This window comes from Zalophus californianus, chromosome 9, assembly GCF_009762305.2.
Source record: "Zalophus californianus isolate mZalCal1 chromosome 9, mZalCal1.pri.v2, whole genome shotgun sequence".
Classification (NCBI taxonomy): domain Eukaryota; kingdom Metazoa; phylum Chordata; class Mammalia; order Carnivora; family Otariidae; genus Zalophus; species Zalophus californianus.
Genome location: NC_045603.1, coordinates 62152432 through 62177996, shown reverse-complemented (window position 1 = coordinate 62177996; position 25565 = coordinate 62152432). Strand labels below are relative to the sequence as shown.

Below are 25565 nucleotides of genomic sequence, written 5' to 3'. Positions count from 1 at the left end.
GGATAGATGTTGATGGAGCTCTATTAGGGGACTGGCACTTCATGATAGACAGTCTGACTTCAGCCTTTGGCCTCACCACAAGGGTAGATAGTTTGCGGAAAGGATAACTTTAATTGTATTTTTTTTTTTGCTCATCTTTTTTTTTCGTTATTGTGAAACATACCACCATGCAGAAAAGTTCATACAACATAAGTGCATAGATTAATGATTATTATAAAGCAAACAAACTAACACTCATGACAAGAAAGAACATTAGTAGCACTTCAGAAGTATTAATTATACTTTTAATCAAGGGATTTTTTTTTTAAGATTTTATTTTTAAGTAATCTCAACACCCAACATGGGGCTCAAACTTACAACCCCAAAATCAAGAGTCACATGCCAGCCAGGCACCCCAAAGCAAGGGATTTTTTAGTGGAATAATAATATGCTTGCTCAAGTTTATTTACAAATCTTCACTGGCATTACTAATACTTCTAACTAGGCCTTTCACTAGGCCAAATTAGCAAGGTCTCCTCTACAAGGAAGCACACTGGGAATTAACCCACAAATCAAAAAATATTGAGAGTAGAAATGACTTTAAGAGGAATTCCCTTGCGTTTGTTTTTCATGGACTGCCTTAAATAATTCTTGCAAAATAGAATTTTCTTTGTTAAATGGTACAAGTGGATTTCTTTATCTTTTCTTTATAGGTCTCATTTTCTACCTAATTAATCATTTTTATGGTTCTCATTGAAATTGGTTTCTCATTTCCTTCCCTCTGTTTTAGAGGGTGAAAGAAAACTACTTCCCTGTCAGTAGAGTGGTTTTATCCCACTGTGGATTTCATACTCTCCAGGGACACAGGAACATAAACCTGTGTGTCATATTTTCAGGATACCCTTGTACCAGCTGGGGCTGGTTTGAGCTATCACAAGCTTCTTGAGGCCCTCAGAAATGTTGTCCATGTTGCATTTCACTCCCAGCTAGTCCCTGAAAACAGTCTAGATTATCCTCTCTCTGGATTTCTTCAGACCTACCAGTGCTATAACATTTTCTTTGCCTCTTGGTACTTTGTTCTAATGTCTCCGTTCTTTGGCTTTCTTGTATTTCAGCTGTTGCTTGCAAATAATTGAATTTAAGGGATTTGTTTGTTTGTTTGTTTACATTAAATAAAAATAAGTTGTATACCTACATGGTTAAAAAATCAATTGAAGATATTAAGTAAAAAGTCTCTCCTTTACACCTCTCCTTCATCTGCTCACTCCCTGTCTCCCTGAACAGGTAACCACTGTTAGGAGGGTCTTCCAGAGTTTCTTTATATATGTATCGGCAAAAAAAATAGGCATTCAAAGGAACTTGAACTCTCCTGAATGCCTTTGTTCTTGGTTTTCTTTCTGCTATTTTCTTAAGCCTGTTGAAATCTTAATTTTGTTATTTGTTTTCCCTTCTTTCATGCTTTGAATTCTTTTTTTTTAAAGATTTTATTTATTTATTTGGGAGAGAAGGAATGAGACAGAGAGAGCATGAGGGGGGGAGGGTCAGATAGAGAAGCAGACTCCCCACTCGGCAGGGAGTCAGATGCAGGACTCGATCCTAGGACTCCAGGATCATGACCTGAGCTGAAGGCAGTCGCTTAACCAACTGAGCCACCCAGGCGCCCCTGAAATCTTATATTTTATCGGTGTAAATTCTCAATTCATTTCTCCCCCTTCCAAACTTTTTTAATAAATCAAATCAAGGACTTTCTATTACTTGAAAAAGTGTCTCTCTCTCCAATCCTTAAACAATAACTTGTTGAATTTCAAATGGCCACATATATTCCCGATAACTATCTTAAGTGGGGCAGCAGGAAAGTTTGTGGATTAGGTTGAAAAAGGCCTTCAGAGTTGGCTCCTACTTCTTTTTCCACTTCTTAAATTAGTAATTGATCCATGTGTCCTTTTTGTTCAGTGGGTATACCCTCTTATAAGAAAGTCTTATGAACAAAAATCTAAATTATAGGATGGACTGATGTGCCTTTAAATAGGGCACATGCTATTGCATTAAAAAATTATATGTGGTTTCCCAAAGTTCACTTCACCTTCAACTCTTCATTTCTCTTTTCCTACAAATTGAAGTCTACCTAGAATCATAGAAAATTAGAATATTGTATCCTTAGACATTAGCTAATTCAGCCTCCTCCTTGTATAAATTTAATGAGGGGAAGTACTTGTCAAAAGCCAACATTAGGGACACCTGGGTGGCTCAGTCTGTTAAGCATCTGCCTTTGGCTCAGGTCATGATCCCAGGGTCCTGGGATGGAGCTAGAAGTCAGGCTCCCTGCCCAGTGGGGAGTCTGCTTCTCCCACCCTCTGCCCCTTCCCCGATCATGCTCTCTCTATCTCTCCCTCTCAAATAAATAAATAAAATCTTTTTAAAAAATGTGTAGCCCTTCTTCAAAAAAAATTTAAAAAGCCAACACCAGTGTTCGTGGTGGAGCCAGGACTAGAACCCCTGCCTCCTAACTCTTAGTTTGTTACAACACATTTCCGGTTTTCCACTTTTCTAATGTTGTATTAATTGATCCTCAGCTTCATTGGCTCAGTTCCTCTGAAGCTAGGCAGGCAAATTTAGAGACAGAAAGAAGAGCCTACTTTTTCATTCACATTCCTGATAATCCCTATGGTCTAATAACCCTTTTTAGGATCGGTCCTAAGAAGTGCAGTACTTCTGAGGGAAAGGATGGTGTCTGTATTAGCTCCAGTATTTTATCTTCTGAAGTGAAGGAGCTGAGTAGTCTAGCAGCCCTAGACAAGCTATTCTAGAGACTTGGGCTCAGTATCAGTACTTCTGTTACTATTCAGCTGGACATGTAATCTGAAGGCAATTTATTTAACGTCCCTACCTATTTTCACTTTTTTTTTTTCTTTTTGGGGGTGGGGCAGAGGGAGAGGGATAAGCAGACTCTCTGCTGAGTGCAGAGCTCAATGCAGGGCTCGAGCTCATGACCCTGAGATCATGACCTGAGCCAAAATCGAGAGTTGGATGTTTCACTGACTGAGCCACCCGGGTGCCCCCATATTTTTACTTTTAACGGAAACATGATCCCCCACCTGTCCCAGTCGCCCAGCCTACTGACAGAATGGGAGAGTGCAAGGAGCACCTAACTGGCAATAGAAACACTTCCGTTTTAGTTCTTCCTTTACCCCTTGTTTGCCCTTGGCCAAATCACTCAAATTTCTCTGGGCTTCAATTTCCTTACCTATAATAAACGCAGGATAGGAGTTGGACCTATATGTCTATCCTTCTAATTGTATTTCACACTATGTCTATCACATAGTATATTTTAGCTGTGGCAAACTGCTTCCTGTTTCCCGAGTGTCCCCTGCCTCCTGGTCTCCATTACCTCCTCTTAGAATGTACTGTCCTTTAACTGCACCTTTTGCTGCTCAACCCATTCGTCCAGGCCCTAGGGCCTCTTCTTCCTTAGAGCCTGACTTGATTCTCTACACCAGAACTGATTCCTCCTCCTTCTGAGTTTTTGTAATACATTAAGGTCTTCAGCCCAACCTTTACTAAAAAGTGGTTTTTAGATTTAATTCATGTTAGCTATAGCAGGGCATCCTGTTCCCAGCAATGTTTACAATTTTCTCCTTACATGTGCGCACGCACTCGCGCGTACACACACACACACACGCAGTTCCGTGCGCTCCTGGCAGAAAATCCTTGCTGAATCTATTTTCACACACTTTTCAACAGGTGTGCAGAACAGAGGCTGCTGAATGAGAGTTTACGTTCATTAGGTGTGATGTGAACTATTGCTAATGAGGTGTTGCATTTCCTGCTTTTACACAATAAGCCTAGATGCTCCGTTCTGTTCTAAATAAAAACTACATATTTTAAAACTTTGTTTTTAAAAAGCCATTTTACAACAATATAAAAAAACCCAAAATGGTGTTTCTGTTCTTTTATCCCCCAAATCAAAGTGAGGCAAATGCTTGTGCACCAGCAGGAGGCAGGCCATCATCAGGGTGATGGATTAAGGATGTGTGTGGGGGTGGGGGGGATGCTTTTCTACTCTCCAAGCATCATTCTCTAGAGGGGAAGGAATTTAGTTGAACACTCCCACATCCAAATCCTCTTGAAAACCTTAGCGATAGACCAAGTGTTGGGAAATCTGGCTTCTGAGCCTATCCTCGTCTATTCCAGGCCATCTTGAGCATGTCCCTTAACCATTCAGTGTGTCAGTTTCCCTAATTTAGGAAATTGAGATTATGCTAATAGCTAATATCCCACCTATTTTGCTGCGTTGTCGTGAAGATCATTTCTTGACTAGCCTACATAAAACAAAACAGCCTATTGCTCCAACCCTGTTTCATTTTTCTCCATAGCTTAGCAGCCCCTGCCATATATTTATTTGCTTACTGTTCATCCTCTTGTGTGGTCATCAGCTGGAACAGTGCCTGCCCTGTCGTAAGTGCTCAATCCATATCTGTTGATTAAATTAATCTGAGGGGATAATGCATATGAAAACACTATGTACTTTTCTGAGTGTTTTGATCATGAAAGATGACATTATGATATTTTTTCTAATAAAAATGTTCCCATTGACCAAAATGCATTGAACCCTCGAGGGAAAAGAGACTGATTACCAGTATATCTTTTCCTTTCCCAAAGAATTAGTTTCCTTTAGAGGCTGAGGAAGTAGATCAGGAAGTAGTTTTCCTGACATTTTAGGTATTTTCAGAGGGCTGGATGACTGTTGTTAAATGCTACCAGTCTTGTCTCTCCTTTTGTAGAAACTTAGAATTGGAAAAGACTTTATCAAAGGTCATAGCCTCCACCTAGTGCTTGAATCTCTTCTTGGTTTATTGGTATTATGTGTCTATTATACAAGGGGTATTATTTCCTGAATATTATAAGTTATCCTGTCATGTCTACCTTCATTAAGTGTTTTGCTTCTTTCTTGGCTGTATGAGTTGTGTTACCCTCCCTGTATTAACTGACTATAAAGGAAATGAGAGAAACGGACATTGGAATATATACCAATTTGGTTTGCCTCATATAAAACATGACCCATTTATTCAACAAAAATACTTCTTGAGTACTTCCTTTATGTGAGGCATTGTGGGGCAGGGGGTCTGTTCGGTTCTCTTGGGGAAACAAAGGTTAATAAAAGTCCATTCTTTACCCTTAAGTAGCTTATAACATGGCCTTGATTAGTATGATAAAATTATTGACAAGGGAGACCCAGAAAGGGCCTTACTTACTTCATAGTAAGAGTAGTATTTGAAACAGGCTTTGGAGTTTAGAAAAGAGAGATAGACAAACATTCTAGGCAGAAAGAAAAATGCGAGCAAAGGCTCAGAGACAAGGGTGTAGGACAATGGAAGAAAACACTGAGTAGTCTGATTTGACTGGAATGTGGGGAAATGAGTGAGGAACCGTGGGAGATGAGGCTGGGGACAGGGAGCTGGAGCCAGATCACGGAAGACTCAGTGTGAGATGAGGAAATTTGGTCTTTACTCGATAAACAGCAGAGAACTACCAGAGGTGTTGGGGAGTGCAGATTTGTGATTGAAGCAGAGCTTTGGGGCGGGGGGAATGTGGTATGTAGGGTGGACCAGAGGGAAAGAGACCGAGCTGTGAGGTGATGAGAGTCCAAACTATAATGGTAGAAGTGAAAAGGGCAGTGGATGAAGTCAAGAGCTATTACAGAGATAAATTGATAGGATTTTGTGATTGATTGTGGAAGGTTAAGGACAGAGTCCAGCATTCAGTCATTCATTTGATAATTTGATAAATTGTTATTGAGCGTTTTCTGTATGCCCAGCCTCTGTTCCATGCCCTTGGGAACAAATCAGACAAGCCCTTTCTGCTATTCTTGGAACTTAGTTTTCGTTGGGGAGACAGGTAATAAACAAGTAAAGAAATAAATCATTACAGATAATGATATGTGCATTAAAGAGAATATGGCCCAGGTACTTGAGAGGTTGTGGTGCTCTAACTTGGTAAGAGACTAAACCTGGAGAATACAGAAGAATCAAAGTCTACTTGCTGTCTAAATATTCAGTGTCTTAAATAGACCTTTAGCAAGCACTAAATTATAATCTTTAAAAGGACCCATAATGCAGATATTCTGAGTTACTTAAAAGCCAGTATCGTCACTCTGTTGAGAGATTTTGCCAGTCTTCGATTTTTACGTAGGCAAGAGTCCAGTACATTTCAGCATCAGCATGAGTCACAGAGGCACCTGCAGATGAACCTAGCATTTGCTCCAGAAAAAAGGTTCAGGTCTTCTCAACTCCTTGCACAAGTACTAAGTTGTAGTTCCAAAGCTCTGAGCCATGTTAGTGTAGAAGAGACACCTTCACGGGAATTCTAGAATGCGTGTTATTAGCTAATCACCTCAGCCATAAAATTATACTGATTGATAGTTTTAGGAATTCGTCTCTGATGGTTTCTCCAGGGTTGTGAAATATTTTTATTTTAATAAAAATTGACCTGTTGAATGGGTTAGTTAATAATGGCCTTTGGAAATGTTGGAGGACGTCTCAAGATCACAATGATATTGATCATCTTCTGACAATAATTAACCATATTTTAAATCCTTTCTTAGTCAAAGAGAACAAGCCTGTGACATCATTGTACAGAGGAATGCTTCTCTTACTAATTGTTTCCAAATTCACATGAGTTGTAAATTCCTTACGTATTGTTCTTTACATTTAACCCTGTTTGACACAGTTCAAAATTAGGATTGCCCCATTATATGACAATTTCTGCCAAATCTGAACCTGGCAGTAGAATTTTCCATAACGGCTCTGAAGAGGCACTCCTGTTCCAGACACTTTGTTGAGGTTACAAAGTTTGGCCTGTGGAAGCAAGTTGAATAAAAGATCCCTCCAGTTTCAGACGATGAGGTCCCCTGTCTACTGTTCAAGGCCAGTCCCTCTCCCTGTGCCTTTGACCCCACCCATGCCTTCCAACCTTCTCTAGAACTTCACTCTCACTTTTCTGGTCTGTCAGTCTTTCCCTTTTCATCCTGGTTCCTTCTCCTCAGCCTATAAGCACTCCCAAAGCCTCTCCCATTCTATTGAGCCCTCACTTGAGCCTGCATCACCAGCTAGTCTAACTTCTCTTCTCCTGCCATTGAAACTTGTAAAGAGTAGCCTTTACTCACCATCACCAGCTGCACATCTCCCATCAACTTTCCCATCCTTGCAGCCTGACTGCATCCTCACCTCTTGTTGACATTCTCAAGATAAGATCCTCTGTGATGTCAAATTGCCAAATTTATCAGACATTGTTTTACATATTATCCCACTGAATCTCTTTACTGTATTTGATACTGTTGATTACTCCCTAATTCCTGCAGTTCTTCTTTTCCTTGGCTTAATATTCCGTATATCTCCGATCATTCCTTCTCTTCCATTTCCACCACCTCTCCCTTAAGTGTTGGTGTTCTCCCAGGTTCCGTACCCGTGTTCCTCTCATTTGGCACACTCTCCCTGGGTGATGTCACCCATTCTCTCAGGACTCTTGAATCTGTATCTCCAACCTGCACCTTGCCAGGCATCTCTAGCTGGGTTTCCCACAGGTAACTAAGTGTGTTCAATATTGAACTCCATTTCTCCCCTCAAACCTCCTTCTTTCATCTACTACTTTATGGATGACACTACCCAAATTCTAGATATCATCCTTGACTCCCCAATTTTCTGCAGTCCTTAAGGGTTACCAACATTAGGAAGCTGTCAGTAGAATGTTGTGTGTTTTTATAAGTAAGAAAATACTGTGGCTCAGAAATCTTAATTGTTTAGATTCCCTGAGCTAATGTGTGGTAGAGCCAGATTTTAGGCGCAGGAATGTGTGGTTTAATATTCATGGTCTTTCTGCCATACCGTACTGTCTCTATAGCGTATACTACAGACTGATTTTTTGTTTTCTACTATCACTTTTAGATAATTTTCTAGCATTTTACACTGCCTCAATATGCAGTTAGTATGTGGTGTTTTGGGGGGTTTGTGTGTGTGTGTGTGTGTGTGTGTGTGTGTGTATGTGTATCTGGTTCAGGCTGTATCTTTAGCATGGTATCTAAGACACAGAAAAGATGAGAAGACTTTTCAAACTGCAACAAATAATTGTTATGGGCAGATGAGCTAAAGGGTGGAAAAGGTCAATTAGACACCTAGCAGGAAGTTACATGTAGTTATAGGCTAGCTGTATAGTTGTATGGCCATTTCCTCATGTCTAAGAGATTAATTTGTATATTCAGTAAACATGTATGAATTCTCTACCTTGTGCCAGATGGGCATCATATATTATGCACTCTGCTTCCTAAGTTGAGAAACAACAGTTGGAAGCCATGGCCCCGCCTTTAAGGATCTCAGGGTCCAGTGAGAGATACAGATGTGTACACAAAAATGACAACACTACGTTAACTGCTCTAATTGAAGTAAGTGCCACGTGGAGACACACAGGAAGGAAGGATATTTCTGTTTGAGAGAGTTGAATGGGGCCATCTGCAGAGAGGAGGTGATAGTTGAGCTGGACTTTAAAGTATTAAAATATGGTTTTAAAAATTCACCTGTTCAAAAAGAGAAGAAAGAGTAGTTCGGGTGTACATGCAAAGGCAGAGAGGCATGGGAAAGACGGAATTGTTTCAAATGGTGAGTTTAGTTGTGACGAGAGCATGGAGTGTGGTTTGCCAAGACAGGAGCCAAAGGTGGAGAGGCAGGTGGGTCCCAATGTGTGCGTACTAAGCCGTGTTTATTTTCTCCCTCTTCCGGAGTTCTCAGGTCTGACATAAGCTCTGGGGCCCATCTTGAGCCGGTGCAGCCATACAGGCGTCTCCTAGTGACTCTGGATACTTAGTCTGGCTTATCCTATTGACTTCTGCCAAGTGTGTGAGTACTAACTAACGTGAATGGTAGCCCTCGGGGTTTCCTCATGGCCACCCCATGTTGGGAGCCAGAGAGCAGGAGTGGCAGTAGTCTGTGTGATGGTCGCGGCAGCATCCTCATCACGGCCATTGAGGGTTTGTTCTGTGCCAGGCACTGTAGTGAGGATTTTTGGTGAATCTTCATTTAATTCTCATAACCTGATAAAGTAGGTACCATTAGTCATTATCCCTATTTTAACAATAAGAAAACTGAGTCTTAACAACCTAAATAAGTCGGCAACCTTTCTAAGAGCGAGGAGAACAAGAATATAGAATATCCTGGAATATGAATACAGTGACTAGAGGGGTTTAATATGCTTTACATAACAAACGTGCATTTTGTTTTACCCTGGAGCAGCTGCAGTCTGTGTACCCTAAGAGGGGAAAGGAGAAAGAGATCAAAGGCAAATTCATACTGAAGGGCAGCTAGGAAGAGTGGCCATGTAGGAGGTTCAGAGCTGCCCGGCCTCTAGGGAGCAGCATCATGCTGGCTCAGCGCTGAAGCACAGCGCTGCCCTTCTGCCAGGTATGGCTTCCTGTGACCAGGATGTGGGCAGGAAGTGTGTCAGCTGCTCCAAATGTGGGTTGGAGGGCATGAGGTTACAAGGTCAAACCAAATGAAAAAGTGTATGCGGAAGCACCTGGAAAACAGTAAAGCCACAGATAGATGTGGCGCCAGCATTACCTTCATGCAGCTTACCTTGGGAAAAAGACCATAACTATAACCAGCTGCTGTGATCTCTGAGGCATATGCATGGGTTTTCCCTTTGCCAGAGTTAAAGGTATTAAGAAAGAGAGATTCCTTCATTGACTTAAGGATTGGACTGGATGACCTGGCGTGGTAAAAAGCATTCAGGACCAGATGCCAGGAGACCTCTCAGCTCTGTGGTGTTAGTGTGAGCAGAGGTGTCTGTGCTTGGTTTCTTGTCTGTAAAGTGAGGATTTAGATTTTTTTGAAGCTTTTTTAAAATTGCTTTATGATGATTAAGAGCATAGGCTTTGGAGTTAGACCGCCTCAGCTCAATTCTAAGTTTTTGCCACTTAATAAATAATTTTGTGGTCTTGGCAAAGTTACCTGACTTTCCACCTCAATTTCATCATCTGTAAAATAGTACCTACCTACGTCATGAAGTGGTTGCTGTGAGACAGATACTGAATGGGCATCTTAGTGGGCTGCCTGCCACAGAGTAAATGCTTAATGTTCAATGTTATTCCTCCAGTAGGCTTATAGGTACAATTGTCAATGACCAAAAGCAATAAAAACATAAATATGGGATTTAGAGGCCTCTCTTGCCCAATCCTCAGTGTAGTGGAACAGAGACTTGGAAGACAAGGGCTCTAAATATTCATAGGTCGGGGCACCTGGTGGCTCAGTCAGTTAAGCATCCAACTCTTGATCTTGGCTCAGGTCTTGATCTCAGGGTTCTGAGTTCAAGGCCCATGTTTGTGGAGCCTACTTAAAAAAATAAAAAAATAAAAATAAAATAAAATAAAAAATATTCATAGTTCAAACAGAAGTACAACCTAAAGGAAAAAAAATTTGTCCATGTTTCATGTCCCGCTTTAGTTCAGTATTTTTAAAAGGCAGTTTAGTACCAGGACACAGGTACTGAAGAAATTCAGGCCAGTTGAGCCTCTGCTGCTGGAACCTTTACGGAGGCACATGGGACTATAATTGTGATTTCACTTGAGGGACGCACTAAGCAGATTAGCATTAAGAAAAGGCATCTGGACTCTCTTCAACATGGTATAGTCATTTTACAGTGTGGGTCATTTATTTCCCAACAGCTTCCTAGTCTGAAGTAGAATCTGTTTAGACTCAGCATTAGATTTTCCCTTATTAAAATAGAGGAACTTTGAAGGGACATTGATTTGTTGCCTCCTGTATTGGCTCTATAGATAGTTACTCGGGAGTGAACGCCAAATGGCTGTTAATGAGTGGCCAGCGGGCTGCAGCTGTTGCCGCTGCCGTAGCTGTATTTATATTGTTGTTGGATCGAAAACTGTGCATGCACACTCTGAAACCAATCAGCAGAGAGGATTTGACCCTAGCAGAAGTCACCAGAACTAACAATTTATAGTTAGGCAGGAAAGCGCTAACAACTATTATAAGTCAAACTGGCCAGTTGCCTGGTTCAGAAGAAGTACATAGGTCTGGGAGAATAAGGTATATATATGAGGTTGAGGCAGGCAAGAACTTAAGAGTAGAGAAGTCAGCTAAAAGCAAAAGGGTCAGGCAGCTCTAGAGATCAAAACAGTTAAGATCCAGGAGCCAAACTCGGGGAGACGGTCATAAGTCAGTGTCAGTACCAGCTCTAGCTAGATAGACTCAAAGGGCATTGGTTCCCAGCTGCCCTCTTGTAGATTGGCTCAATCCCTGGGCCCCTCACTGTTCACTGTAGCCAGAGGTCATCAGGTATCTGCGGGTTACCTTTGCCCTAACGGAGATGATGACCTCACAGGGGAGGGAGAGCTAGTCTCCTGGGCCGTGTGTCCCATAGCAAACCAGGAGCTGGAGAATAAACCTTTCTCTAAGAAGCTTTCTGGTCTGTGATGTAGTCCACCCCTGTATCAAGTGCTCTTCTCCGTAACATCCTTTCATCTTTGTGTACCCTTTATTATTTTAATCTATACTTTTTGTATGATTTAAAAAGTTAATCCGATCCTGGGGTGGGGTGAGGGTGACAAAATGCCATTATATTGGCCGCACTGCAGTCCTTTGGTCCCTGCATGCATTTATTGTACTGCATTTGCAGTATGCTAGGATTTGTTTGGTGTGTGTATGAATGTGCTTGTCCCTGGCCGTGCACAGTGTCCCTTCCCCTCATGGTGGACCCTGAAGAGAATACATCTTACCCTGACTTAACAATGGCAAAGCTCCTCCGTCCTGTGCTCCAAGCCCCACATTGCTAATTAGCAATGAAAAGCCCATGCTTTTCAGAAGGTTCATTTTATGCTGGCATGACATATTTATTAATACTCCGTGCCATAACTCGTTAAGAGCTGTTCCAGTGCTCTTAATGGGCCTTGTGCTCAAACGCATCCAGTGGCTGTTATTATAAACTGATATTTCCCCTTGGGCAGTAAACCACAATTCAATTTCAGTTTTCCTTTTAACTCACTTCCCAAAGATCTAATTTAAGACAGATTAGGTAAAATATTATTGGACTTCATGGACACCAAGTGATTCTTTTTTTTTTTTTAATTTTATTTATTTATTTGACAGAGAGAGACACAGCAAGAGAGGGAACACAAGCAGGGGGAATGGGAGAGGGAGAAGGAGGCTTCCTGCTGAGCAGGCACCCCAATGCGGGGCTCAATCCCAGGACCCTGGGATCATGACCTGAGCCGAAGGCAGACGCTTAAGACTGAGCCACCCAGGCGCCCCGACACCAAGTGATTCTTGCTTAAGAAGTATTCTTGTCAGAATCCAAAGCTTGCTGTCCTTCCCACTCTTCCTGGGCTTTGAAGAATCCAGTGTTGAACAAGGGACGAATCTCCTTTTCTGGATTCTATCAGCGGTTTAATGATGATTACTGAGAATTTATTAGCCATGCATATGGCTTTAAAATGCTTTAAATATATACATATATTTAAAGCATTTTAAATGTATATATATATATATATATATATATATTTTTTTTTTTTTTTTTAAGTCAGCCCATCACCAGTCATCCTGATTCGTTTTCTCTCTCCTCTTCACTGTTCTGCCAAGAACGGGGCATAGAAGCAAGGGAGACAGGGTGGGGGAAGCAGCCCTTCGTGCACTTCTGCCCCGGGACTGCTCCATGCTGCCCCTGCCCACGTAAGTATAGTTTTCAGGGTAGTATCACAGCTGTTGACCCTGGACTTTGACAGAGTATCACGTGAAGGAGCAAAATAACCAATTCAGGAGCGTTCTACCAAGATGTAATGTGAAAGAATAAATAATAATAGGCTTTCTCCTCAAAGTATGGCTTGCTGCTTTGTTGCACTTCATCTTGGATGCTTCTGCATATTTTCTAAACCACAGAATCACAGATATCAGAGCAGGAAAGGGCCTGGGATGCCCATCAGACAGCCCTCTCTCTCATTTTGTAGACGAGGAAAATGAGATCCAGAGAGAGGCAGTGGCTCACCCAAGCCATACAGCTAGGTAGAGGCAGGTGAAGCAGGAGAACCTAAGTGTTTGAGGACAGGTGTTCTGAAACCCCCCTGTTTTAGTGACCTGGAAGATGACCTGGTGGCTCCCAAATCCTGGTGAGCACAGATTCCTCTGCAGCTTATTGAATCCTGAACCTCTGGGGTAGGACTTGTGAATCTGCATTTCTTTAAAAAGCTAGTCACATAACTCCTATGCAGCCGGTTGGGCCTAGGTCCGGAACTGGTGTTCGTGTGTGACAGGGTTCACCCAGCTGTGCCCCGTGGGTCAGATCATCTCTGCCATTTGTTGTTGTATAGTCCCTGAGTTGAGAAGGGTTTGTACACTTTTAAGTGGTTATGGAAAAGTCAAAGGAAGAATATTTTGTGATGTGTGAAAATTATGTGAAACTTAAATTTCCTTGTCCATAAATAAAGTTTTATTGGGACACAGACACTCTTACTTGTTTATGTGTTGTCTGTGGTTACTTTTGCCCCACAGCGGCAGGGCTGAGTTGACTGTACAGCGCACAGAGCCTGCAATATTTACTGTGTGGCTCTTTACAATAGAGGTTTGCTGGCCCCTGACACATACTAAGCTATTTGTCATGTAAGCCCTGCAAGTGCCAGTGTCAGAAGGGAGATTCCTAAGCTTCAAGTACTTGTCTTAGTCCACACACCATCTTGTTCTATGCTAAAGATGCAGTTATGAAAACTGTGTATAAATTAAGCATACGTACTAATTATTTCAACAATAAAGTATGGTTTTTTTGGTAATACAGCCCGCTACTGGAAGTATGGAGGATTCGTCTTCACTGCAGCCGGTTTTGTATGGACCATGTGCTTATTTCTCTTTGAGGAGAAAAAAGATACCTTCTTTTTATACTTGATGAAGATCTAAGATGTAAATATTTAGAAAGGAGTGCTGATAAACTATTTTTACTCTATGTGCAGTATTCAATACCTAAATTAATTATGAAATTTCTACTTCACACATAAAACACAAAACATTTTTTTTTCTTTTAAGATTTTTATTTACTTTTTTGTCAGAGAGAGCAAGCACAAGCAGGGGAGTGGCAGGCAGAGGGAGAAGCCGACTACCCACTGAGCAGGGAGCCCGACGCGGGGCTCGATCCCAGGACCCCGGAATCATGACCTGAGCCGAGGGCAGAACGCTTAACCGACTGAGCCACCCAGCCGCCCCACATAAAACATTCTTAATAAAGCCTTTATACCTATAAAACCATAGTTTTTAAATTCGCCAAAGATCCCTACTTTCCTTGCCAACTCCTCACTTACTAACTCAGAGTCCTAGCTGCCTCCTGGCTTTTCTTCAACCAAGGCTAACAGTTTCCGTTTCTTCATGTCTTCTTTTTCTTTTGCCTCTTCTCCTTGCCCCTCACCTCAGACACACAATCGTGTGTTCATTAACCAGGCAGCAGATAGTTGTTGGCGTGCGGACGCTGACTCTGCGGTAGGAAGTACCCTCCGTGGTACCCTCTAGACCTGTGTTTCCACCGTGGTCGAACTCAAAGGTCAGAGAAATGGAGGGTGTGGAGTACACTACTTTTAAAAGTAGTGTACTGTTCCCTGTCTCCCTCTCAGGCACGCGGGTGATTTTGTAAAGGCCTGGCCTGGTGGTTTGGAGATGCTGGGACATGGGCCAGGGCTTCTTTCATCGCTGCTTAGGCTTTTATGTTGTGTGCCCCAGGGGCTCAAATTTCTCATTCACCAGAGAATCCGTCCCCCATCCCAGTTTCATTCTGTGCCACATTGCCACTGAACAGCCTCTCAACACGGCACCGGAGAAGCTGTAAAGAGGCTCCAAACTTGCCATAATATACTGCTTTTCCCTACGTGACCTTTGATAGGTGGTGTGAGCTTTTGTAAAATGTAGAACGCATAGGGGATCATACTCCCTCCTTCACCCATACCTCACAGGAATATTAGGAGGTTGAATGAGGAGGTTATTTAAAAGGCTTGGTGTTTTCATAGAGGGAGTTGCTATAGAAACCCAGAGGCCTACAGGTATTTCAGAGAGGGGATTTCTGGAAAGTCCCAAGGTCTTTGCTTCTTTGAGTAGCCAAATAGGGAAGACCTGGACTTTGACCTATTTCAGCTTAACCCTAGGCCTACTGCTTCCTCTTGCTTTTAGGATTCGACTTTCCTACAGCATGCCCCGCCAGAGCCAGTACGCTCTAGTAACAGGAAGAACATTATCACAGTGCAGTCTCAAACACAAGGGATGGTGAATTGAGCATTTCCAGAAGGTATATGGCTCAACACCAGGACTGCTTTCCTACTGGGAGAGAAAGGCGTGACTGCCAGATTAGGAAAGGAAAGACTAGATGATGGGAGGAAAGGATCTTTTAAAAAAAAATATTGTTGGCAGCTGTTTACTGGGAGTGTGTGGCATGGGTTTGGGTTATTGGAACTGTGGGAAGATATGTGAGATTGACTCCTCCCCTCTGAGAGTGTAAAACCTAGTTTTGGGGGTAACTGGATGGGGCAGAGGGAGGGTTAAAAAAAAAAGACTTAGAGTGGAATGAAAGGCACAAAGTCCAGTTATAAATAGGAGTTCAGAAAAGGGAGAGCTCAGAGTAATTGGGAATATTTCATTAAAAAGTGGGACCTCAGGACCAATTTCAAAATCATGCTTCCTCTGTGGGAAGAGGGGATGTGTTTGGAGTGCATGCAGGAAGGAGCAGCATCAGTAAGGCCTTATCTCTTCAGCAACTGATGGGTACATGGATGTACAATGATGGTATCATTCTTTAGACCTTTTTATATGTTATACTTCTTAAATGGTTCATTTTTTTTGGTTTTGTTGCTGTGGTATTTGTTTTTTACTGAGATATCATTCACAAGCTAGACAGTTCACCATTTTAAAGTGTGCAGTTCATTGGTCTTTTGTTCACAGGTTGTGCAGTCGTCACCGCTATCTAATTCTAGAACATTCTCATCACCCCAGAGAGACCCCTTTGCAGTGACTCCCCATTCCCCTCTCCATTCAGCCCTAGGCAATGACTAACCAACTTTCTGTCATAGACCTGCCTATTCCAGACATTTCATGTAAATAGAGTCCTACAATATGTGGCCTTTTGTGTCTGAATTCTTTTCAAGATTTTCAAGGTTCACCCATGTTGTGGCATGTATAATCCTTCATTTCTTTCTTTCTTTCCTTTTTTCTGGGCCCAGATGTTTTTAGTTTTCAAGAAGTTCTTCAAATCATTCTGAAGTTCACAATGGGTTAGGAACCACTTTTGGCTATTACTATTCTTAATTCTATTATTTGGCTTGGACTAAAGCTGGTTTTTAAAAATTTATCAGTAACACCTTACAGGGCACTCTTCAGATAACGATGTATATATTTTTATTGTGGTAAAATGTATGTAACATGAAATTTATCATTTTAACCATTTTTAAGTGCACAATTCAGTGATACTAAATATATCCATCATGTTGTACAACCATCACCACTATCCATTTCCAGAGCTTTTTCATCTTCCCAAAAGGAAACTTACACTCAAACGGTCTCTCCATTTCCCCTCCTCCAGTGCCTGGCAAACTCCATTCTACTTCTATCTCTATGCATCTGCCTATTCCAGATTCCTCAAAGAAGTGGAACTATACTTTGTGTCTGTCTTATAATTCACTTAGCATGATGTCTTGAAGGTTTATCCATATTGTAACATATAAATGAATCTCAATCCTTTTAAAGACTGAATAATATCCCATTATATGGATAGACCACATTTTGTTTATTCATCCATCATTGATGGACATTTCGAGTTCTTTCTGCTTTTGCCGCATTTTGAATAATGCTTTAATGAACCTACATGTATGAGTTTTTGTGTGAATACCTGTTTTTAGTTCTCCTGGGCACATACCTGGGAGTGGAATCGCTGGGTCATATGGTGACTCTGTGTTTAACTTTTGAAGAACTGCCAAACTGTTTTCCAAAGTGGCTGCACCATTTTACAGTCTGCCAGTAATATGTGAGTGTTCCAATTTCTCCACATCATTGCCAGCACTTGTTCTTTTCCATGTTCTTTTTTTTTTCTATTATGACCCCATCCTGGTAAGTGTGAAGTGCTGTCTCATTGTGGTTTTAGTTGCATTTTCTTAATGACTAATGATGTTGAACATCTCTTCATGTGCCTAGTGACACATGAAGTTTGTCTATCTGCTTTGTAGAAGTGTCTACTTTAAAATTGAATTATTTGTCTTTTTACTGTTGAGTTCTAAGAGTCCTTTTCTAGTCTGGCTGCTAGACCCTTCTTAGATTCACAATATGCAAATATTTCTTCCCATTCTGTGGGGTTCTTTTAACCTCGATAGTGTCATTTGTTGCACAAAATTTTGAATTTTGATGAAGTCCAATGTATCTCTTTTTAATTTGGTTGCTTGTGCTTTAGTGTCACAAGTATGACACCATTGCCTCATCCAAAGATGCAAAGATTTACACTTATGTTTTCTTCAAAGAGTTTTATCATTTTAGCTCTTACATTTAGATCTTTGATCCATTTTGAGTTAATTTTTGTATAAGGTGTGAGGTAGAGGTCCAGATTCATTCTTTTGCATTTGGTTGTCCAGTTGTCCCAGCACTGATTATTGAAGGCTACTCTTTCTCCCTTGAATTGTGTTGGCACCCTTGTCAAAAATCAATTTGCGTAGTTGCATGGGTTTATTTCTGAATTCTCAATTCTGTTCTATTGATAGATACGGCTATCTTTATGCTAGTACCGCAGTATTGATTACTATAGCTTTGTAGTAAGCTTTGAAACAGGGAAGTGTGAGTCCTCAAATTTGTTCTTATTTTTCAAAATTGTTTTGGCTCTTTTGGTTCCCTTGCATTTCTATATGAATTGAGCATGAATTTTTCAACTTGTTAATTTCTGGCCAAAAAAGCAGTTGAAATTTTGATTGACATTGCATTGAATTTGTAGATTAGTTTGGGGAGTATTCCCATCTTAACAACATTACATCTTCTAATCCCTGAGCATGAGATACTTTCCACGGTTTAGGTCTTTGATTTCTTTTGATGATGTTTTGTAATTTTCAGTGTACAAGTCTTATACTTCTTTTATTACATTTATTCCTAGGTATTTTGTTCTTTTGGATGCTCTTGTAAATGGAGTTGTTTTCTTAATTTGCTAATTTTTGGGTTGTTTATTGCTAGTGTATAGAAATACAACTGATTTTTTATATTGATCTTGTATCTTGAAACCGTGCTGAACTTGTTTATGAGCTCTAATAGTTTTGTGTGTATGTATTCCTTAGGGTTTTCCATATGTAGAGTCATTTCATCTGCAAATAGAAATAGTTTTACTTGCTAAACTGCCTTGCCTAGAACATCCAGTACAGAGTTGAATAGAAGTGGTGAGAGGGACATCCTTGTCTTGTTCCTAATTTTAGGGAAAAAGCTTTCAGTCTTATCATTAAATGTGATATTAGCTGTGGATTTTTTCAAAGATGCTCTTTATCCGGTTAAGGAAGTTCCCTTCTATTTCTAGTTTGTTGGGAGTTTTTATTATAAAAGAGTATTAGACTTTGCTGAATGCTTTTTCTGCATCTGTTGAGATGGTCTAGTGGTTATTGCCTTTATTTTATTAGTATGTTGCATTGCATTGATCGATTTTCACATATTAAACCATCTTTGCATTTCTGGGATAAATCCCACTTGATCATGGTGTATAATCCTTTTTATATGCTGCTGGATTCAGTTTGCTGGTATTTTGTTGAGGCTTTTGTGTCTATATTCAAAAGGGATATTATAGTTTTGATTTTTTTTCTTTTTTTAAAGATTTTATTTATTTATTTGACAGAGAGAGACACAGCGAGAGAGGGAACACAAGCAGGGGGAGTGGGAGAGGGAGAAGCAGGCTTCCCGCGGAGCAGGGAGCCCAACGCAGGGCTCAATCCCAGGACCCCTGGGATCATGACCTGAGCCAGAGGCAGACGCTTCATGACTGAGCCACCCAGGCGCCCCTAATTTTTTTTTTTCTTGTGATGTCTTTGTCTGATTTTTTATCAAGACAATACTGGCCTTATAGAATAAGTTGGGCAGTGTGTCCTCTTCTATTTTCTGGAAGAATTTGCAAAGGATTGGTATTAATTCTTTAAACATTTGGTAGAATTCATCAGTGAAGCCATCTGGTCCTGGGCTTTTCTTTGTGGGGGTTCATTTTTTTAATGCAAGGTGCAGAAGAGTATTTATAGTACAATCCCATCTGAGAGAGAAAGAGAGTCTTTTTAAGGCTGTATCTGTGTGCTTGTATTTACACAGAAAAGTTCTGAGAAGATGTATAAAAAAGGATATATAAGCAGCAAAGGTTATCTTTGGGTAGTGAGATAGAGCTTAAGTCTTCTGTGCCTTATATATAATTACAAGCATGTATTGCTTGACATTTTTCGAAAAGCCTACTTAGAATGGCTAACATTTGACCTTTGCTCTTTCATCCACACAGTGAGGTGCTAGTGCTGTGGACTTGCCACTAGCCTTGTCTCCTCAGGAGCTCCGTCTCCTAGGCCCCCTGCATCTCAGGCTTCAGAGTCTGCTGCACCCCTTCCCTGTTCCTCCTCCATCAACACCCGATTACCTGTCAGCTCCCTGAGAACGACGCACAATTATGTGCTAATGTGCCTCTGTACCTTCTGTTCTATTCACCTTCCCTTTCTATTAACCCTTTATCTGCCAGCCCTTCCCCTAGTATCCTTGAAACCCCTTCCAAATATTAGAACACCTATATTAGAAGACCAAATATTGTGAACACCTTCCAGTTCACGCTCCTCCCTTTCATTCTCTACCCAAGGGGAGAAAAAACTCTCCCTCCTGCTGCCTCTCATACATTGCACGTATTTTTGTTATTGAACTTTGTATTTACCCTGCCTCATAATTACTAGTTGACGTATATGGCTTCCCTAAAGGTACAGTTTTATCCAATTCTGTAACCCAGAGTTTAGCACAAAACAGATGCTCAGAAGTACTTTGAATTGAATTCATGAGACAAGAAAAGGCATTGTGGGTAGGATGAGCAATGTGAGCAAAGGCCAAAATTATGAGTTACTATAACATGTACTAGTTTGGCAAGACAGGAAGATTCATGTTGGGAAACATGTTTGAATGATTTTGGCAAGGCTGATTGATCATGGAGGCTCTTAAAAGCCAGATAGAGAAGACTTGGTGGTAAATACTGGCAGAATGAAGAACTCTTCTCACTTACTTCGAGCGAGTCTTTGCTCATTTCTTTCTTCTCAGTAAGCTTACCTTGACCACCTCCTTTAAAACGGGTCACCTCTGACCCCAGCACTCTGTGTCTCCCCTTCCCTCCTCTTCCTCCCTTTTCCATAGCACTTAACACATTGTATATCATTTACTTATTCATTATGTTTTTTATCTGTTGCCTGTCTTCCCCATTAGAATATAAGCATCCTGCACCACGGTAGCCTTGTTCACTGCTGTTTCCCAAGCATCTAGAACATTGCCTGGGACGTAGTAGGGATTAGGAAACATTTGTTGGGTGAACGAATCCTGACTTAATGATCTCCAGTATCTTGTCCAGAGCTGGCAGAGTACGGCCTTAGATATAATTCAAATGGTTTGCTTCTGAAAGAAAGAAAGAAATTTATGGACATGTATAAAATTGCTAAGATAGTGCCCACTGTGTGTTATGTATATAATCTGGGGCAGGGCAGGGGAGGGTGGGGAGGGAGAGACAGATACGGTGCCTTAAGTTTTCTTGCCTTAGAAACCAAATTGGGAAGGCAAAATTACAAGTACATTTGAGTTTATTTCTTGCCTAGAAAAATGTTGTTGCGTGTGGTGATTAACTCCCATGCTTTAATCATTTCTCTTTTTCTTTCTCCACAGACCTTTGTAGTATTAAACAGAGGGAAAACTCTCTTCAGATTTAGTGCCACGCCTGCCTTGTACATTTTAAGTCCTTTTAACCTGATAAGAAGAATAGCTATTAAAATTTTGATACATTCATATCCTTTTCTACGAATGTGGAGTGAGTGCAGCATTTGCATGGTCACTGGTATATAGTATATGTTTCTGAACTTTGACAATTGAATTATATATTAAGTGTTTTATCGGTAGTGTCGTTGAAGGTTTGAGTGACCTTCTGCCAGATCCTGAGCTGAGCTTCAGCAAATTCTTTTTTCCTAGGATGATATCATGGTAATCTGGAATTTTGTTGGTATCGTGAAGAGAAACAAATTAAGACAGTAACCTGTAACTTCTTTAAAGTGCTCAGAGTTCAGTAATTTCATCCCGAGGCAAACGATTCAGTTCTTTAATGTAAGTTCAATATTAGAATTTTTGGAAGGCCACTTCTTGAGTACAAAGTATTGAATGAATACTTTAGAGATTTGCCTTGAATATTTCTGATTTCTTGGGCAGTGAGTGTGGAAAGTGCCTGAGATAGTTTCTGAGATTAAATGGCCTCCTTGGTATAGAGTTTAGATATAGATTGCAAGCCTGCTGTGAGTCTTTTTCAGTATTTTTACTCCCCTTCAACAGAAAATGCCAATTTATTCATGTGGCCTTTTATATCTTATTAATACAGGGGAGTGTATGACAGATGAAAAATTATGTGAGGAGTTTAGCAACTTTGCATAATAACTTTAAATTTTATGATTGGTGTTTAGTTTGTCGGTACTTAGTCCCGTGCTTCAAAGGATATTGTATTCTCCAAGTAGGATGAGGAAGGTGGCAGTTGCAATTTAGTAAACTGGTTTGCTAAGCTGTTGCCACATTTTATTAATTCTAAGGATTTAGCAGCATGATTCTGAAATCTGTGGTTTACAGAGACCATAGTTCTGAAACCTAAAGGTTTACAAGGAATCAATAATTCACAGTGGACTTCTTCCCTTTTGTTGGATCAGAAGACAGTGTCTTTTTCTCTTCTAACCAGAACGTGTTCTTATTCGCAGAAGAAAAATTGAGCTGTAGTGAAGAAAAACCCAGCTGTAAGAAGTATTTTTTCTTTTAAAAACTCAATTAGTAGAGTGAAGATAGTGAATGCCATTAGCAAGAGAGAGTGAGTTAGCAACAAATGAGATATGGCTTCTGTGCTTGTTAAAGTGACAGTCTGAGTTTGAGTAACTCACATGCTGACCTAAAGGAGTTTATTTTTTCTCAGTAGACAAGAACAGAAAGGGCTGAGAAAAGTCTTGGTTGGAACTGAAAAGGCAACAAAATGGTTTGCTATCCGTAAACATTCCTGGACACTTTCCGAATGATCAGATAAATCTACCCCATTATCTAATTCTTAGGAGTATGGTGGTACATATATCCTTGAAATCCTTGCCCAACAGGCCATGACTGGTTTCCCAGATTGTTCAAATGCCACACATAGAGGCTGTTGCCTTGCCCTCTAAGGACAGTTCAGCCCTTTGGAGAACTAGGGGGAAAAACGAACCCTCATGGTCTATACCTGAAACTAACGTAACATTGTGTGCCAACTATACTTCAGTTAAAAAAAAAAAAAAAGTGAACCATTAATTGCATGTAGATTTTCAGATAACTAGTTATGCAAGATAAGATAACAATAAATGAGTACTGAATAATATAGATTAGATTTAATGTATTTTCTCACCTGATGACTTTGGCATCTGGTAGACTGGTAGATTTCTGGTTGCTATGTATACAGGTATTTAGAGGCTTATTCCATAGCCGCGGCTAAAGTGGCAAGAGGTGGGGGGGGGGATGTTTTATCCAAAAGGAATAGAGCAGTGACAGCCCTTTTGAAAGAAAGAGAGTGGCTCTCCTGCTGTGTCCCCCCACAGTTCTCTGGTCGGGTGTGGATACATATGGCAGCATTCTGTGTTCATGGTGGCTTTCATTATCACCTCGCCATTTCCTTATCCTCTGTACTTTGTCTCCTTTCAGGTTACTGACTTAATTCTCATGATACCCAATGTGAAATGTGTTTGCTTTCTGAGGAAGAAAACAGGCCAGATTTTGTATATTCTCCCTTGACTCTTTTCTACAGTATTTAGCATGATCATTATGTGCACTATTTTGACCAACTGTGTATTCATGACTTTTAGTAACCCTCCTGAATGGTCGAAGAATGTGGAGTAAGTAGCTCATTTATTTATTTGTCCGCTTGCTTGTTTTAAAGATTTTTACACACCAAATCTTGCTTTGCACAGTTTATCCATCAAGGAAGAAAAATGGTTTTTTTCCCACTCTTTACTTCACAGAGAAGGGTGAGGATCCATGTGGAATTTAGGAAATATCCCTAGAAGTCAACTCTAGAAAGAGAAAGTGCGCTCTGGAAGTTACTGCCCTTCACCTCCACCCTCTCCTGTGCTGGCCAGTGCCTTTGACCTGCTGCCCCAGTGCCATCTTGTGCCCTCAGTTAGTCCCTCATGGCACTGCCTTCTCCAACATGAGGTTTCCTATATATATATATATATATATATTTTTTTTTTTTTTTTTAACCTGTCTAAAGTTAAAAATAGCACTGGGGCCTCCTCACCTGGTTCAAAATGATCACCTCCTAGATGGCACCCAGTACAACATTCTAAAGTTCTTGGTTTTGTGTTTCGGTAAGTTTCCTTCAAAGCATCCCTTTCTCTTCCTGCCTTTCTTTCTGCTGCATTGGCTGTGCCCGCTCTGTTTTGTCTCCACCAGTTGAAACCACGTTTCAGGCTGTTATCTGAGAAGATTAATTTAAAGTTTCTGTCTGTTCAGAAATTACCTCAAGCTCTCCATTTCTTTGACAGGTACACATTCACAGGGATTTATACATTTGAATCACTAGTGAAAATCATTGCAAGAGGTTTCTGCATAGATGGCTTTACCTTTTTACGGGATCCGTGGAACTGGTTAGATTTCAGTGTCATCATGATGGCGTAAGTTGTCTGCTTACTTTATTGGTGTTCTGGGTGTGGTTATGGATGTGTGGTTGTATGCCTGGTTGTGTTTGTAAGTGTGTTTGTGGCCAGTTATAAGAGGAATTAATGGATAACCATATAAGGCCAAACGGGCTTATGCCTGTGATTCTTGCTTGCAAGGGCAATGACAGCATGTTTATACGGGAGAGGGTAAGCCAAGGCTTTACAGCTAGGAAAGAAAGTAGCAAGTGATTTTCCATTGACATGCTCTCATATTTTCTCCCCCCTTATAACACTGACCAAGGTTTGCACGCTTATCACCATGGGGCCTTGGTGAAGATTTTGAAATTTTCTAGGCGTTAACCTTAAGCTGAAAATCAGTTTCCTGAGTATGTTGTATTGCATGTAATTTCATGAGGCTGGTCCAGATGTTGCAGACTTGAGAGCACAGTTTAGAGTTAAAACATGAGCCAAGGTATCCGAACTGGTCCCTTCTTAAGGAAGTACTGACCAGAACTTCAAACTACTGTGAGAGAGCAGTATAACCCCATATTAGTATGCTCTAGCTGCATGTTTGTATACCCGTATCTCTTTGGGAAGTGTAACTGATGGCAGAAGAGTTATAGCAGACTTTACTATTTGCATTTTCAGGTGGGGAGGCACTTGGCGGTATGGTAGGGAGTAAGGGTGTCGTATACTTTGTGTGTGCCTGCAGATGTGTGAGAGATTGAGCAAGTTTGTATATACATGGGTCTGAGCATCAGAAAGATGTATTTCAGCTGTAAAATGTGAATGAGTGAACGATATGCATTGAATATTTGAAACTGAAACTTTGACTTTCTGTTATATTAAGGCAATTTCTAGCTTTCCAACATTATGAATACACACTGGTGTTCATTTAAAATTTAAGTGTCCTTGCTGGGCACAGAGCTGGTGATAAAATGGGCACTTAACACACTATTTGCTTTGATCCCATGATCCTGAGCCTGCTTTTGTATGTCACGGGTACTTCATCAGTAGGTGTGACTGCAAAGATATGCATACAACTCTTGGATAAGTCATATATATATAGACATTTAGGCACTTTTGCCATTGTCAACTAGGGAGTTATTTAATGTAAATTTGTTTTTATGGGGCTTCTGCTGCAGAAATTTGCCTCCTTTTTCCTAAGAAATTGTTCACAAAGCTTGGGGACATAAGCCTTTGATACCTCCTGACCTTCCTTTTTACTAAAAATAATGAATGGACCAAGAGTAGTCGTTCTGATTGGGATCTACACAGCACGATGCTGATTAAGAGAGTAAGCCCTCGGAACCTCCTGGTTGTATCAGTTCTTTCAAATATTCTTTTGAACTCTCCTTGCCCAATTGAAAAAAGAAGTGTGTTCTTTAAGTGTTTATATTTTGAAATTTTCTTTTTCAACAACAAAAAGAATGAAATCATAGCTTGTATATAAGACCCTTTCTTCCCCCCATTGTCAAACCCTCGCCCAGTGGTACCATTACAAGTTAACTTTGGTTTGATTCTGCAGGTATATAACAGAGTTTGTAAACCTAGGCAATGTTTCAGCTCTACGCACTTTCAGGGTACTGAGGGCTTTGAAAACTATTTCGGTAATCCCAGGTAAGATGGCCCGGGGTTGGTGTTAGGTGTTGGGTTAGGGCCCTGACGTGACGTATTGTACTTTTTGTTTTGT

At 40.7% G+C, this 25565-nt stretch overlaps 1 protein-coding gene across 4 annotated transcripts in view; it reads left to right on the top strand.

Annotated features, from left to right (window-relative positions):
• Nucleotides 1–25565, top strand: part of SCN8A (sodium voltage-gated channel alpha subunit 8) — a 179503-nt gene that overhangs the window by 63699 nt on the left and 90239 nt on the right. For 2 of the 4 annotated variants that reach the window (XM_027593505.1, XM_027593502.1), the window contains exons 3-6: nt 20892–21010; nt 23018–23107; nt 23759–23887; nt 25401–25492. In XM_027593505.1, coding sequence (XP_027449306.1) covers nt 20892–21010; nt 23018–23107; nt 23759–23887; nt 25401–25492 — 430 coding nt within the window. The remainder of the gene's footprint in view (nt 1–20891; nt 21011–23017; nt 23108–23758; nt 23888–25400; nt 25493–25565) is intronic. The other 2 variants (XM_027593503.2, XM_027593501.2) reach the window with 1 other exon arrangement.